At 38.7% G+C, this 17,289-nt stretch overlaps 1 protein-coding gene across 1 annotated transcript in view; it reads left to right on the top strand.

Moving 5' to 3' along the window:
- Positions 1-5: 5 nt before the first annotated feature.
- Positions 6-17,289, top strand: part of TRAPPC10 (trafficking protein particle complex subunit 10) — a 44,305-nt gene continuing 27,021 nt past the window's right edge. Inside the window, 8 exon segments of the mRNA XM_050897706.1 lie at positions 6-51; positions 54-95; positions 8,996-9,077; positions 9,782-9,917; positions 11,005-11,201; positions 12,233-12,428; positions 14,731-14,842; positions 15,882-16,129. Of these exon segments, the coding sequence (XP_050753663.1) occupies positions 6-51; positions 54-95; positions 8,996-9,077; positions 9,782-9,917; positions 11,005-11,201; positions 12,233-12,428; positions 14,731-14,842; positions 15,882-16,129 (1,059 nt within the window).

The following is a 17,289-nucleotide window of genomic DNA, read 5'->3' as shown; positions in this document are numbered from 1 at the left end:
CGCTCATGGACCCCGCCGCGGCGGCGGCCGCCGAGGAGGAGGGCAGGGAGAAGCCCCGGTGATCTACACCATGGAGAACAAGCCCATCGTGACCTGTGAGTGCGCCCTGCGCCCCCAGACGGGCGTTAACGGTCGCTGCCGGGGAGGGGGGCGGGGCAGCAATGGCCGTCCGGAGCGGTGCGGGGGGGCCCTGGCCGGTGCTCCCTCCTCCGGACCCGGGTGAAGGGCGGCCCGGGGCGGGGTCCGGCGGTGGTGCCGGGGGCGGGCGGGCCCGCGGCGCCGAAGCCCGGGGGCTGTGCGGGGCGCTGACACCGTGGGGAAGGCAGGAGAGGGGCGAGGCGGAGAGCGGCCGTTTTGGAGGGGCGCCCCGGCGGAGGTGGCGGGCTGCCCGCAGCTCTGGGTGCCGGCGCTCGGGGCTGAGGGACGCGGCGCCTACAAGGGGCTCTGGTGGCGGGTTTTGCCTCTTTACTGGCTTTCCCCCCTTTTAATGGCAGTGGACAAACTGGGATTTGTTTCTATATGTTTCAGGGCTATAGTAAATAACAAAAACGAATGTCATGCTTACAGGTGCTTAGGGGAAGAGATTCAAATATGACAATAAATCTTAAACCGCAAACTTCTTGCCAGTGGGCTTTGTGTAGTTTTGCTCCGGGTAAGAGGAGTCACGAGAAGTAAGACATCCTCTGTGGTGAGGAGAGGTTCCCACTGATGGATTCCTACTGACATTATAATTTAATCTTTAACTACTGTGCTTTGGTTTCATCTCTGTGACAGTTTATTTAACAAACCGGATCGCGTGGTTCCAGCAATGAATTAGTTCTTCAGATGTCAGAGGCAGGCAGCTGGGATGTGTGCATGCTGGTCCTGATGTAAAATGTGAGCTCCTATGCTCTTACAGGTATAGAGGGTTCCACACAAAGTTCACTTAAAACAAGCACGTGAACTAGACTGGACATTAGGAAGCATTTCTTTACCGAGAGCATGGTCAAACACTGGAACAGGCTTCCTAGAGAGGTGATCGGTGCCCCAAGCCTGTCGGTGTTTAAGAGGCATTTGGACAATGCCCTTAACAACATGCTTCAGCTTTTGGTCAGCCCCGAAGCAGTCAGGCATTTGGACTGGATGATCGTTGTAGGTCCCTTCCAACTGACGTAGTCTATTCTAACTACATCTATAATGCTGTTAATAAAAAAGTAAGGTGAATGAGATCAGCATAGAGAATTTTACTTTTTTTTTTTTTTAACAAAAGGTAACCAGTGGCTGTTTGTTCTTAGTCAAAAGTATCTCTGTCAATGATATAACAAACTACGTATTTGCACTTTATCAGTAAAACACTGGGAATGCTTTGTGTGCATGTGAAATAGAAACTGTTTCACAGGTGTGTGTTGTCTTATTATGAAGTAAGCATTTAACGATGATTAAGGTCTTAGACTGATATTGGTATTTAGAAAAAATACCCAACTGTAACCTCATAACTATATAATTGTGGAACTCTGTGTGTGTGTGTGTATATATCTATTTTCTTCAGACTATTTTATAAAAGTGCTTTTTTCTTTCTTAAACTTTTTCTTTTGTTTTTGAATGCAGTTCATAAACTGAAGTCAGTGGTATCCGTATTGAATTTTCTGTACTTGCCTACTTCAAGACTTTTGAAATCCATTTCACTTCAGATTTAAAGTCAGAAAAATGTACACATTGGAAACATCTGGAGGATATCGTTGCCTTCCTTGTTGGTGTTATGCTACTGTTCAGGCTGTGGTGGATTGCTTTTTAGATTTGCTGGCTTCATCCTGTGTTCAGAATTGGAGAGTCTCTGGAGGGGGTGGGGTGGTGGTGGTGCATGTCAGTCCTTACCGTCCCTGTATGATTTGAATAAGTAATATATCTTTCAGTCTGTTGAAGTACATGTAGTTTTACCTCAGGCTTGCTTTTCTGTTGGTAAATGCAGAAAAGAACTCTGGCCTCTTTATGCAAGGAAATTTTCAAAATTCCAAACATTAAATTTCATCAGATTTCAGGCAAGCCCAATTATCTGATATTGAAAATAATATTAATTTCATATAGTGAGTGAGTGTACTTTATGGTTGCAAAATGTTTTGGACTTATCACCATACAGTATGGTAGCAGTATACTGAAAAATGAGATATGAGGTGAACATTATGTATCGTTTGTATGCCTTGCTCCTGGACTAAAGGAATCATTTCTGGTGCTGTGAACAAGCATGACAGTAGTATCTTTACTGGTATGGACTAGAATGGCTTAGTCTGAGATAACCTAATTCAGAAAATAAGGCTAATTGAGCAAAAGTGCTCAGAGATGACTTCTCTGGTGAATGTAGTAAGGGTGACTTGCTACCATTTTTAAACTAAAACATTTGCTCTTAATGGGGAATGCGTTTTGCTTTAGCCGTTTTAGTTTACTTTTTTTTTCTGTCCGGAGAACTGGAGTACCTAGAGACCATAGTATTTCAAACAAATACAGTCAACAAAAATTACTTACTTGAAGGAAAGCTCTTCTAAGCATTATATGTCCGGTGATTTATGAGGAGGTGAAGCTTGATCTTCTAGGGAAGGAATTGTTGGCTCTTTATTGGTTTGTTGGAAAACACTTTCAAAGCCACGATATTAGAAGCTGTTCAACAAATACAGTTTATCTTTGTTTTGTGATTCTGATTTCAGGCAGTTGGAGTTGTCTGGGCTAACTGCCCCACCGAGCAGGTGCACATGAGGGGAAAACAGACCTGCAAGGGGATGGCTAGCTTTTGATTATATGAAGGAAGAGTGAAGGTTAAGTGAGATTGTGTCTCAGAACATAAGTATTTCCTTTTGCTACAATATTTACATTAATCTCTGTCAGGTAAACATTTGTATCATGAAATACTCCTGTTAACTCTTAGGGCTTATTCTTAATAAGGGAGAACTGAAGAGAGAGTTTTGTTTGGAGTGAAACTTATTTTCAACACTGTGCATACCAGAGATGTTTCGTAAACAAATGTTTTTATCTACTTGAAATAAATTTGACAGTACTCTGAAATGAATGCCTCTTTGGTAAAGAGAGTTATGCTTTCAAATCTGTGAGTTAGTCTGTTTTGTAACCGTAGTTATTTGCTGTATTGGTACAATCCTGAATTCAGCACTCTATGTATGTACAGACTTCGGCCTATAGAATAAAAATGGCAGATTCCATGTGGCTTGTATATTTGATGCCAATTGCAAATGCAGTTTTTGTCGCTACTCTTTTCATGCTAGTACTGTAACTTAATAATTTTGTCCTCAGGATTTGTATGTAGATGCATTCACCTTGTGTTTATGGTATTTGTATTACTGGCAAAACCCCATAGTTTTAATAGAGAGTTTAGATTAATAGAATTCAGCTAGGCAAACTGTCTAGCCAAAAACTTCTAGAGATATTTTCTCTAGGCAAACAGACAACCGTGTTTTCTAAATGTGGAAAAAGTATATTCACGGAAAGATGCTGTTCCTTTATGTTTTTTTCCCTTTTCTCAAGATGGCAGCATCCCGTGTAGTACTAAATCATTCTTGTCAGTTAGGACTGATGGCCATGATGACTCCTTTCCAAATTAGTTTGAATCATGTTTTTATACTGTCGGTCTTACTAGATTGTAAACCCACTGGGGAGTTTCATTGTCCAGCTGTGGTTATGGTCGCTCTGGCACATTACCTTGCAAACTCTCAACTCAAGTTTGTAGCAATTTATCTTCATTGCCACCAGACCTTGTACGTTTACAAAGCATTTTGAGTCAGCTTCTAGCTTTCTCACTGCTGTAGAAATACTATTTTTAGCATCATTAATTGTTTTTTATTTGAAGAGGCAAGTTGAGTGTTTGCATCAGACGTCTTGAACTTGGGTAGTTTCTTTGCGATGTTGACTTGACATAATCTTTAAAACAATGCAGATTACTTTCCTAGGAAACCTAAACAATGTTGCTTCCTTCTCATGGCTCCTATTTGAAACTTTAATTTGAGAAAGTCTTTGGAACTTTAATGTTCTTGCACATATATATCAACCAAGTGTTCTGATGAAAGAACTCATCCTTATGTAACTGGTTTGCACTTAAATTATTAGCTCTGTCTATCCATATGAAGAGGAAGTTGAAGGCTGAAGACAATCCTGCTAAATGAAGTAATTAATAGGTTTTTCAGAGCTTTCCTACCAAGCTGTTCTTTTGTAATTATCTTCGTGCTGTTGCTGAATATTCCTTATCAGCTTGTATCTGTTTATATATTGTGTGTGTGCATATTTGTTCTCACTGTCAATACTCTGTGTTAGTACAATGAACTATATATGTAATCTTTGGAGAGAATGAGATGCATCGCTTTCATCTGGTCCATGTTCAGAATGTGCTGTGATACAGCAAGAGCAAAACCATCAGCAAAATCATTGTAGGCCCGAGAATAGAAAAAGTTTGCAAATATCTACAAGAGCAGCATAAACAGAAAAGATTAATAAAAGTAAAGGGGGGTGGGAAAAATTTTACATCTGTTTGGAGTGAAAATAAATGCTTGCAGTTAAGAATATTGTTCTGGGACTGGAAGAGCTCGATTCAAAAGTTCTTCTGTTACTAGTAGGTAGATGTAATAAAAAATGTGCCAACAAGAAGTGCCATGTAGCCCAAGTGATTAGAATGATTTGCTGCTAGTGAGACCCTTTAAACAACTATATCCTATAAATGCATTTTCCCTGTTCTCAAACAGGACTCCTGTCTGCATTGTAAGTCATCACTATCATGTAGTTGATCCAATATTATTCTGTACTTAAACATCTGATTACATGTCATGAGAAGAAGCAGGATATTCTTATTAGTGTTAGCCCCTATTTTACAGATTTAGTAGTGCAGCAGTAAGTAAAGAGGTCAAGTTTTGCTAAAAGGATTTTCTTCTGCAGGCTACTAGTGAATCAGCTAAGATTTTTATATAGCAATTAAGCTGTCTTTTGTTTCTGTTTTTAGACCTTTTGAACATGAATCTGGGGAGGGGGGGAGGAGGACCTTTAAAAGAAACAAATACAAAAAACCCACCAGCCTTCCAAAACTTCAGGTGGATCCACTTATAATAGGCTAGTGAATTATGAAAAAAGATTGACAGCAGAACTTTTTACCAGTGGAAAAATAAGTGGGATCAGAAAGGTTAGTTGTGACTGATATTTGGGGATAAAACTAAAGAAAACCACACCAAAGTGTAGTCTTGGCACTGAGCTCTTTTAAAGGTATTTGAAGCCTTTTATCTCAGTTGACTGGGTTTGTCATTGATATCAAAGGAAAATATTTGTCTGCTTTAGTCATCTGACCTCAGGAGTTTTTGTTTTACACTGCCAATGTAGTTAGTGGGTTGGGATAATTTCTTCTAGAGGAAAAAAATTAATTGTGGGATATTCAGATACTGCAGTGACAAAGCTTATAAGCATCTAAGAAGTTTGGAAAGTGTTAGAAAAAAATAGATTTTTGCGGGTTTCGGAGTTTTTTAGGCAGGCATCAAACTAAAAAAATGTCAATATTTTATGGTTCTTTTGTATCGGACAGCTGCCACAAAGTGTACGTGTTCCTCTTGGGAGTCCTGGTAAGGCAGTCATTCTGGTTCTCATATCATTCCTGTACAGATTTGAAGCAGAACAAGTGTCCTAGACAGGGGTAGAGGGAAGGGAGGATGGCTGTGTTGACTTGATCTACCAAAATGTCAGGGAGGAGGACAAGGAGGAAAGAATGGGGAAAAGGAAAATATGGGACCAGTAGGATAAAATTTTTAAAATGAGTAGTTTGAACATTCACGTGGTCTTCTGGAGCTGTATTTACTAGGCTACTCAGTCACCTTTGCATTACGCTGTAACCTAAACAAGGAGTGTTTTGGTATTAGATGCCCGTTTCAGTTCTTGGCTAATGTAATTTTCAAAATTTTTCCCCAGGATTAGGTTTATGGTTATGAGCAGCAACTACTAATGCTTCAGAGGCATATATACAGAAGAGAATGAGACTTCTACCATGCTTAAGGTCTCTTGAGTCATAGGAATCTTGGACACCACCACTCCAAAACTAGAGTGGTCTTTCAGGATTTTTTGTTCTGTTATTTGTGAAGGTTGTGCTCTTACTTGTCTACTTGCTGTGAGGTGCTCCCCTCCATCCCCGCAGTCCAGTAGCAAGCAATTAACAATTTAAGTGCATCTTGCCAGTCTTATGGTCCTTACAAGTCCTTACTACTACCTGGTCTTGACGTTTGTCCTGTGTCAGTGCTGTGCTAGTGTTGCCTGCTGATAACTTCATTTTTAGTGTTCTTGACTTGAGCAGCTCAAACATGCTGATTACAGTAGATGCAGGGTCTAGCTGAGCAGAACCTGAAACGTTATAGCCCTTTGGGTGTTTGTAATACGTGGCAGCAGCGTTTGGTCAGTGTTCAAAAGATAGCCGATGTATTTTTCATTGAAGATCTGTACTCCCTTTTCTTCTAATCCTGGAGGATAGTCTTGCCTTGATCATAAAACATATTCTTAGGTGTATTTTACATGCCCTCAAAACCAATGCAGGAGGAAAAATTGACTGGTTTTAAAGTGAATATGCCTTTCTTAAGCTGATAATGTGATGTGGTTGTCTGGAATAGCAAGGTGCTTAAACATTATCGTTTAGTAGTTCCTCTGCATTCTGGAGTAGTCCTTTTTACTCAAGACGTTGAATTCTGAAACTTTTTTGTGGCATACATTGGATTTTTAGGTGCAGTACAGAAAGAGCACTTTGTTATGCTCCAGAGGTAAAATACGTGGTTTGTTCTTTCAGTCAGGCTCTAAGCTTCATGGGCTATCATTTTGATGTGGTCATCATGCTGTTGCTAAATCACTAAGCCAAGTTTCACTTTCTGCGGGCAGTAATGTTGCTAATCAATAGACTGTTTTCCGTGGCCTAGCTCATAGAGATGTTGTAACTTGGTATAAGACAGCATTAACAATATGACTAACACTTGTTTAAGTATTCATTTTAGACATTTGTTTATAGTCTTAAATAAGATTTGGTATGGTACACTTAATTCAGACAAAACAGGATGAAGGTGAAGAGTCAAGAATAAAGTGCTTTCTGGAGACTTAAGACTAAAGCACTAATAGTAGAGTGGGTTTTTTTGTTTGTATTTTGCTTTTTAACTATTCTAGAGAATTGTGTCATTGAATAGTAGCTATTGTGGTCAGACATCAGAAGAGCTGGTTTTGCTTGTTCTGGCATTTAATCAGACTTTTAGAATTTAATTTAAAAAAAAAATTATTGTGCAGTGATAGAATTATGCTAGTGGCCAATAATCAAAATGATATATATGAGAAAATTGGGAAAAGGTGAGTGGACTAGAAAAGGGTTTCCAAGATAAACTAAAGCATGCTAAGCTACTGAGGAGGTAATGCCTGGTTGTGTGCTGGGAGATTAGATTGCATGGTGGGAGGGAGAAGAAAAGATGTCAGGTACTTCTCCAGCCATAGCTCCTTGTTCCACAGGAAGGTAAGAAGATCCTTCTGTTCAGGTTGGGCTGTACAATGGCAGATGATTGTAAAAAGGAAACAGGTGGAAAACTACCAGGAAATAGCAGAATTGCCTATATGCCTGTTAAAATCTTAATTGAAAAATGTAGCTCTTCAGCTCAAGAGATCATGGGGATGGGCAGGGTGGGGGGAGGAGGGGCAAGAGTCGAGTCTCCATGGGAGGAAATAAAGGCTTTTTTAGAGTTAAATTGCAGTCTCTGGTAGAGGAGAATGCAGTCAGCAAAAGATGGGGCAGTAAGGAGGAAGTACAGGGAAGGGAGCAATAGCTGTGATAACTCAGGGCAACGTGCAGATGAGAGATTTAATAGGCAATACCATTAAACTAGTATGGGCCAACTCATTCTCCCAGATTTAGAGAGTGCACATGACATAACAGATTTTAGAACTATGATCAAATGCAATGGCAAATATGTTTTTGACCTTACTCCCTTCTCATTTGGATGTGTCTGTTTGCCAGATGTCAAATGCTATGTCTTCTGTTTAAGTATCATGAAAGACTATTTGGGCATTATGCATTGGCTAGTACGGTCGACTGGTCAGTTTGGATTCAAACATGTGTGACAAAGTACCTTGTTCCAGAGTTTACAATCTCTTTGCTCAAAGATGCTGATAACCATCAGAAGTTGGAAGAACTTACTTTAAGCCTGTCTTTTCCTTGTCATGTCCTCCCTGTACCCAAAGGAAAAGAACAGAATTTAAGAATTTATATTCATAGGCTACTGATAATATATTTTTTTCGTATGATAGACCCTACATTTTGTTCCATCTTGTATATAAGTAGCTACTCCAATGGTGTTGCATTTAATGCAGTTGTTCAAAGCCCAAGTGACTAAAGCCTAACCACAGATCTGTGTGTCACTGTAGGGCCAGCTCCAGGGGACCTGCACCATGTTAACAGACCTGATGTTTCTGAAGGCAGCAAGAACAGCGTGGAGGTCAGGGAGCTGCTTTGTATTAACAGCAGCCCCAGAATAATGGGGAGAGAGGAATCAAACCCAGTAAAGCACAGAACATGTGCTAATGCTAATTTTCTCATGGTAGGCCCGGCTACAGAAGGGATGTAAACCACTGTCTAACCAGTCTTCTGGTTTGTGAAGGCTAAATTCTTGAGGTTTTTTAAACATACTTTCTTTAGCCAATGACTCCGGCTAAGGAGTTGCTTGTTTAGTTTTTAGAGTTGGACCAGTTATATGGATGATACTCTCTTTGGTATATGGATTATTTAGCTATGTGGAAAATCGTAATAGGAAGTTGTAACAGTATATGTATTATGTGCCTTGTTAAAGTGTTGTATTAGGTCGTGAGAGCACGTGATTTAAAAAAGTCTAGTTCAGTGCTAGACTCCAGTTTTCACATAGCAAACAATATTACATCTTTTTATTGAAACAACAAACTATTAATAGTATAGCTTATTAATCTCTTTTCTATAATTTGCACATGATAATAGATGAATGCCTTTCACTTCTAGGTGCTGGAGATCAGAATTTGTTTACTTCCTTATATCCTACACTTTCTCAGCAGCTTCCTAGAGAACCCATGGAATGGAGGAGGTAAACTTACATTTTATTCTGTGATACTATTTCAGTGTGTGTTTTTAGACTTGGAGAAGTGTGTATTTGTTGTGCTCTGGGAAGCTCTTACCATAAATTGAGTTGAATATAGCAAGTAACTTGAGGAAAGGAGAACTTAGATAATCAAGGTAAATGTTGTTCAGGATGATCATTTCCACTCAGCTATGTTGAACTTCACCTAAAGAAAAATTATACTAATGCTGTGTTTCTGTTTTTGGTTTTGTGGTTTGTGGGTTTGTCGTGGTGTGTGCTTTGATGTGCTTTGGCAGCCATGTTCTGAAAGTGACACGTGTTCTTCTTAATGAGAATATAGGTAGAACTTATGTGGAATTAAATATACTTTCCTGCAAAAAGTTTGGTATGGCACACTGTTTTCTGATTGGAAAAAAATGTTTTGGGAATTTTCTTATTTGGAATTTTCTACTTTTAGAGGTCCTAGAGATACAGAAAATCTTTTAATGAAAGCTGAAAAGCTTCTAGCTCCTGTTCTTGCAAGAAGGGCATCTATCTCATTTCAAGTGATACCAAATTTTAGTTAACTTTATACAAACTGCAGTAAGCGTAGTTTGTGAGTTTCCAATACCAGAGTATTTCAGTTTATTCCTCTTCCCCAAAATACATGTTCATTTTTGTATTCTGCTATGTATGTCTTGTCCATTAATTTCAGTTTTTAAACTTTGTAGGTCTTATGGCCGTGCTCCGAAGATGATTCATCTAGAATCTAACTTTGTTCAGTTTAAAGAGGAGCTACTACCCAAAGAGGGGAATAAGGCCCTTTTGACTTTTCCCTTTCTTCATATTTATTGGACAGAATGTTGTGTAAGTATTAGGAAAACATAATGAAAAACTGAGTACTCGGATTTAAAAATGAAATTGTTTTGACTTTTTATTTGCTTTTCATGCTTATGTGAACAATTAAGTCTGCGTTGCATAGGCATGCATACCCAATATTATTGGAAACAAAACTTAGTCAGCTTGAGTACTTTTTGCCGTAAGCAGTATTTCTTTGTAATGTTGCTTGACACTAAGAGGACAGGCTTTTGCATAACCTATTTTCAGTACTTTGTCATGAAAAAACCCAGGATCTAACAGCGTTACTGCAGTAGCACAGCACGCTTGCTTCATAATACAGAAATGTGGCCAGAGTATTTCAGTTATGATCTATTCACGAGGTTAAATCTTAAGTATTTTTTCTTTAGTTCATCTTCCATATGTGCCAGGTACTAGTACCTGTCAGCAATCTAAACTGGGCAAGATTTGGAATGTCTTAATCCTGTTTATCTACAGTTCACTGCTTTTTGGTGGGCCTCTGTTATGAAGTAATTATCCAGCTGCAGGACAAAGGTGACATCTGATCTGTGAGCAATCAAAAAGTATCCAGAACAGCCTTAAGAGTTGTCTGAATTGATCTATTTAAAACCAACCCAGAAGCCAAAAAAGTGCCAAACAATGTTTCTGTGGTTTTTTTGATTTTTATGAAAAAGCTTTTAAACAGATTAAGATTTGAGGAGTGTTAGAAGGCACAAATATCACACTTCTGTTACTATGTGAGAATAAAACAGTTCAGTTTTGTAATTTCAAACATGTTTTTGTTATAAAGTTCAAGAATGTGTAAAATAAGAGTTTAAATTATGTTTAAAAATCTTAATTTCAGTAATCTAAAGAATGATAATATACCAAATACTAAGATATATTTACTGTTAACCAAAATACTAGAAATAAATTAAATTCAAAGACCATATCCTTACTATACTTGACCTCATTTGATTTCTTTCAGTAAGTGAACTTATTGTCACTAATTCTATTTGATATGTCTTTCTGTTTGTCTTCTGTTGGAGCAAAATTTGCCTTTTGAAATTGTTCAGAATATCTCTTTGATTTGATGATTCACCACTTCTCATCCCAGGACACGGAAGTGTACAAAACTACAGTCAAGGATGACATCACCAAGTGGCAGAATGTTCTCAAAGCTCACAGCTCAGTGGACTGGCTCATTGTGGTAGTTGAGAGTGATGCCAAGAAAAAGAACAAAACAAATATCCTTCCTCGAACCTCTATAGTAGATAAAATAAGAAATGACTTCTGTAACAAACAAAGTGACAGGTAAGCATTCTTTTTACTTGCAAACATTTTAACCTTTTGACTAGTGTGCTGATTTAAAAACTCAACTCCCTACGTAACAGGTTCCTTGCTCATTTAAGGACTTTCCTTGATGTCCAGCATTCAAACTGATGGTACCATAAGACCTATGCTTTGAAGAAGACTGACACAAGCAATAAAGGGAGAAGTTTATTTTCAGTTCTTCCTGGATTCGTGGTGGCTTTGAAAAGTGTTTCAAAAAGCTTTCAAGTATCTCCTCGTGGCTAAGAGAGGTTTAAGGGGAACAGTGTGGTAATAATCAGTTTTTAGAACTTCAGGGTTTTTTGTTTGCTTAGGTGCTTGCAAAAATGTTACCAGACTTACAGGTAGTGGGAGTGAGGTGAGAGGGGAATATGAAGCCATGTTTGTTTGTTTGTTTGTTTATTTTCTGAGAAAAGCAGTGGAAGTTTTAGCACATAGCATGTGTAAAAACAAATTGAGATACTGTAAGAATATATTATGGAGGATTATTTTAAGTGACTTAGGAAAGGCTGACTCTATGTGATCTAATGGATCTTGATTTGTATCTTGCATAATCCTTGCCAGGAGTAACTATAATTACCTTTCTGCTGATTTGTATTGCTAAGTAGACTTTTTTTTTCTTGGATAGCTACAACATTACTTACGTTTAAGTAATTGGAATAATGTATCCATTATCTGTTTCAAAAAAAAGTAAAGCTTTATAGTACTCATTTTGTGGAAAACACTTAACTCTTCTCATAAACTATATCACAGACTTAAACATACAAGGAAAAGTTTTTTAAAAAGCCACCAAAAACCAACCAAACAAAAAAATCCCCAAACCCCAACATACCTGACCCCAAACAAAAAACCATAACCCTCAACCTTGATTTTTTTCCTCTGATTAGTGTTGAATGAAGAACTAAATGTTGTTCACTCGGAATCTGTCAGATATGCACAGTATTCAACACTGCATTTATATGTGAATTTTATGTTTACCTCCTCAAAAATAATTTTTATCAATCTCTTTACAGATGTGTGGTACTTTCTGACCCTTTGAAAGACTCTTCCCGTTCTCAGGAATCTTGGAATGCCTTCCTGACCAAACTCAGGACATTGCTTCTCATGTCTTTTACCAAAAACTTAGGCAAGTTTGAAGATGACATGAGAACTTTGAGAGAGAAAAGGACTGAGCCAGGGTGGAGCTTCTGCGAGTATTTCATGGTCCAGGTAAGAGTCTCTTTTTATTGAAGAAAGTACTTAAGTCCTAGTTTTAATAATGGCGCTTTTTTTGTTGTAGCTGGCTTTCTGGTACTTTTAATGTTCTGCTCATTCTTTGAGGGTTGGGGCAGGAAGTATGAAGACTGGTATAAAAGCAGCATTTTTAGATCTTGTTTGCAGCAGGTTTGTGTTACGTTGTAATAGTGCTATTACAGAAGCAGAATCTTTTCAGGCTTGTCAAAGTTTTATGAACCTCAACTGAAGCAAACAAATTGCATCTAGAAAGTGTTTTAGTAGTTGCTCTTGAATTTTGGGTAAATGTCCCATTACTGTGTGTCGTGGTTTAACCCCAGCCGGCAACTAAGCACCACGCAGCCGCTCGCTCGCTCCCCCCACCCAGTGGGATGGGGGAGAGAATCAAAAAAAACCCCAACCCTTGTGAGTTGAGATAAAGACAGTTTAATAGGACAGAAAGGAAGGAAAAATAATTATAATGATGTTAATAATATGACAATAATAATACTAAAAGAATTAGAATATACAAAACAAGTGATGCACAATGCAGTTGCTCAGCACTCACCAACCGATGCCCAGTTAGTTCCCGAGCAGCAATCACCCCTCCTGGCCAACTCCCCCCAGTTTATATACTGGGCATGACGTCATATGGTGTGGAATATCCCTTTGGCCAGTTTGGGTCAGCTGTCCTGGCTGTGTCCCCTCCCAGCTTCTTGTGCCCCTCCAGCCTTCTTGCTGGCTGGGCATGAGAAGCTGAAAACTCCTTGACTTAGTAGAGACACTACTTAGCAACAACTAAAAACATCAGTGTGTTATCAACATTATTTTCCCACTAAATCCAAAACACAGCACTATACCAGCTACTAGGAAGAAAATTAACTCTATCCCAGCTGAAACCAGGACACTGTGCCTGTGTGTCGTGGTTTAACCCCAGCCGGCAGCTAAGCACCACGCAGCCGCTCGCTCACTGCCCCCCCACCCCTGGGATGGGGGAGAGAATCAGGAAAAAAAACTCGTGAGTTGAGATAAAGACAGTTTAATAGGACAGAAAGGAATGAAAAACAATGATAATGATAATAATAATAATATGACAATAGCAATACTAAAAGAATTAAACTATACAAAGTAAGTGGTGCACAATGCAATTGCTCACCACTCGTTGACCGATGCCCAGTTAGTTCCCGAGCCGCGATCCCCCCTCCCAGTTAACTCCCCCCAGTTTATATACTGGGCATGATGTCATATGGTATGGAATAGCTCTTTGGCCAGTTTGGGTCAGCTGTCCTGGCTGTGTCCCCTCCCAGCTTCTTGTGCCCCTCCAGCCTTCTTGCTGGCTGGGCACGAGAAGCTGAAAAATCCTTGACTTAGTATAAACACTACTTAGCAACAACTAAAAACATCGGTGTGTTATCAACATTATTTTCCTACTAAATCCAAAACACAGCACTATACCAGCTACTAGGAAGAAAATTAACTCTGTCCTAGCCGAAACCAGGACACTGTGCAAAGACACTCAAACTTGTAAGTGGTATTTAATATGAATGTTGCTATGCTTTCTTTGTTTAGATTATTATCAATGTGTACGGAGATGATTTTTAGAAAAGTGTCTATTTTGAAGTAATCCATATAGAGAATGCCTTGAATTCCATTTTTTTTATATTTCTAAATGTGTCTTTGTTTTAGCTGGTATAGAGAAAAGCAAGGAACTCTTGTTTGATAGAATTAAAGGTCTTGATTCCTTTTGGAATTTTCTGGTCCCTGTACAGTGCCGTTCTCCACGCCAATTCCACCTCATCTTCATGTGTCCTTTGACTTCATGTGCTACCTCTTGCATATGATATATCTAATTCTCAGACTTTTTCCACTTAGCACTTTGGTTTTCTTCTCTGTGTACAACTGAACCTTTATTGATACTGCAGTCAGTGCCTTCACAGTGTAAACAGAGGGGAAAAAATTATTACTATTATGGGAGATAAGTCTTCAGCAATTTTTTTTTTTTTGAGACTCGAACTTTTAATAGATGTATGAACAATATCTTGTAGTGAATCAGGATCTGGATACACAACAGAATTTACTGGCATAGCTGTATGACTTAATCTTTTGTGAACCTCCCTGTATTAGGAAGAAATGGTACATCTGCTACAGTGGCAGGTTTTCCTATATGTGTGAATATTGGAAGGGGAAGAATGTTGGAAAAAGTAATTCCCGGAGCTCTGTGTATGGTTGGGGGCAGGCTGTAGTACCAGACATGACTAATATCAGTAACATGCTCCTTGTATTGCTTGTGTTTCAAAAGGAAGAACTGGCCTTCGTCTTTGAGATGCTGCAGCAGTTTGAGGATGCGCTAGTGCAGTATGATGAACTGGATGCCTTGTTTTCTCAATACGTTGTCAACTTTGGGGCTGGTGGTAAGTGTCTTAAAATGTTAAATATATGTTAAGTGTATTAATTTCTTCACTATGCTTCTGCTAAACAGCCCACTACTTTGGGTACAATATGTGTGCATGGGAGAAAAAGATGGTACGTTGCAGTGAAGATGCACTAGGCAGTTTGTGCTGTTGTTTTATGCTGTATGCAAACTCAAGCGTACATCAGTTATAGTCTACTAAAGTTCTGGTTTTCATCTCTCAGGCTTAGAAGCAATTTTTAATGAAAACCTGTGTTTTGCTCTTACTCAATGATCGTTACAAACAGAGCCCTCAAACTCTGTAATTACCTAAGTATCAATCTGGCTGAGATACAGTCGCTGTTTTCACAGCTCACTGCTAAGTTATTCAATAAAGAGCTTCCTGGAGAAATGCATTCAGTTTTGCCTCAAAGTACATGAGACACTTGGTAATCACTACAAAACTGAATAGAAATATGTGCTTAATCTGCACTACAGAAGATTTAACTTTTTGTCAAGAAAAATTACTGTGCAAGAAGTCTCAAATAACTTTAAACTGTTTTAATGAGCTAAAGTGTATGTTGGTGTATAACAGCTTTAATCAGACATGTGTTATGAATCTGGTAAAAATATAGTGCAGGAGTAATTGCAGTGAAATATATTTATCCTGGCTGAACCTGATGCTGTACTTGAGAGTGAGGGCACATCTATCCATGATGGCTGAGTAAGAAATACTTAAGTAGATAAAGCTTCTTTGTTTTGAACTTCAGGTAGGCTTAATTGCTAAGAAATACATTACAAACTGATTGCCACTATACTAATAACAAATATACAATTAAGACAAAATGCCTATGGGGTTTGAATGTTCTGAAATTCAGTTATCTACTTAGCTGTGGAAGTTCTGCTGTTTTTTTGTTTTGTTTCTGAAGTTAAGACATTAAGTCATTTATCCATATGATAAACTTTAGAAAGAATGTCAGCTTGGAACCTCTGGAGGGAGGAAGAAGAGGCTTTGATAGAAAGCAGTGGTTGATTCTTGGATATTAACTTTATTTACTTAGATGGTGCAAACTGGCTGACATTTTTTTGCCAGCCAGTGAGGAGCTGGAATGGTTTAATTCTCCGAAAACCAATAGACATGGAGAAGAGAGAGCTAATTCAGAATCAAGAAGCTACTCTACTGGACTTGCGTAGTTACCTATTTTCTCGCCAGTGCACGTTATTAATCTTCCTGCAGAGGCCATGGGAGGTTTCCCAGCGAGCATTGGAGCTTCTTCACAACTGTGTGCAAGAACTCAAGCTATTAGAAGTGAGTCAGTGTAATATATTCCATTATGTGAATGATTTTATCCAATGATGATCTAACAAGATTTTTGAAGTTTAGATGTCGGTGACCAGAATACAGTAAGCACTGGCTGTGAGTTATCAAAATGATGCTGTAATAACAGATTGTAACAGTGCTACAGTTGAATGTATCATCATGAGGATGTCTTTGGAGAGAAATTTGGAGACATCACATCCGAAAACCAAACCTGTATTTAGTTAAAGTATTCTAGTCTTCACCTGGAAAGTTAACTTCTTAAGCTGGTAGGTAATTTGTCTGCTTCTTTCCTGGATTTATTACCAGTCTCTTGAACTGTAGTTCCCATCATTTAGATCTATAACAGTGTTGTATTGAAGAAAATAAGGCAGAGTGGTTAATATGCTGATACACAGGCTAGTAGTCTGTAACAAAAAGCAATTTTGAACTAGAAACAATATCTACAGTAGGGCTTCTTACTGCCATGCAAGTTGGATGCTGCTTTGATCACCTTTTATGGTTTGTGATTCCTTTTGGTGCCCAGTAATGCTCTTCTGTGTTATGCATGTGTCTCTGGCTATCTCATCCAAAGACAGAAGAAAGAGATAGAAACAAGTGACAGCGCTCAAAGCTTTTCGTCATGTTGCATGCCTCCATGATTTACCCCTCCTCCCTCCATACTTCAGTTTCTGCTGGTGTTTTTTAATCCTCTAAAGAGGCTTTATCAGGGATGTTATACACTGATCATCCTCCATGTATGACCACAGATGTCTATGAATTGAAATACATCTTTAAGAACAGCATAGTGTACATGAGAATATTTCTGGATTTCACCTTGTGACTCATCCATGTCCTTAATCCTGTGGGTGTCTGGTTCTCTGTTAGTTTTATCTCTGCTATTATAGCAGTAGCTGCTAACTTTTGTCTGTCTGACATTGTGGTAGTAAATTCCATAAGTTCCATCCATTCATCTGCATTTAAAAACAGAAAATCTACTTCGGATGCATTGCCGACACCTTCACGTATTCTAAAACTAACATGTAATTCCCACAGATAGTATGTTTTGTGTGTGTGTTTTGTGGTTGTTTTTTTCTTTCCAAAATAAATACATGCAGCCTTCTAAATCTCTGAAGAAACTTCCTGCAGTTCCCTTTTTGCTCCATCCCAAG

Source organism: Gymnogyps californianus, chromosome 1 (assembly GCF_018139145.2).
Source record: "Gymnogyps californianus isolate 813 chromosome 1, ASM1813914v2, whole genome shotgun sequence".
NCBI lineage: Eukaryota > Metazoa > Chordata > Aves > Accipitriformes > Cathartidae > Gymnogyps > Gymnogyps californianus.
The sequence above is the reverse complement of the archived record's forward strand: the minus strand, read 5'-3'. Positions and strand labels throughout refer to the sequence as shown.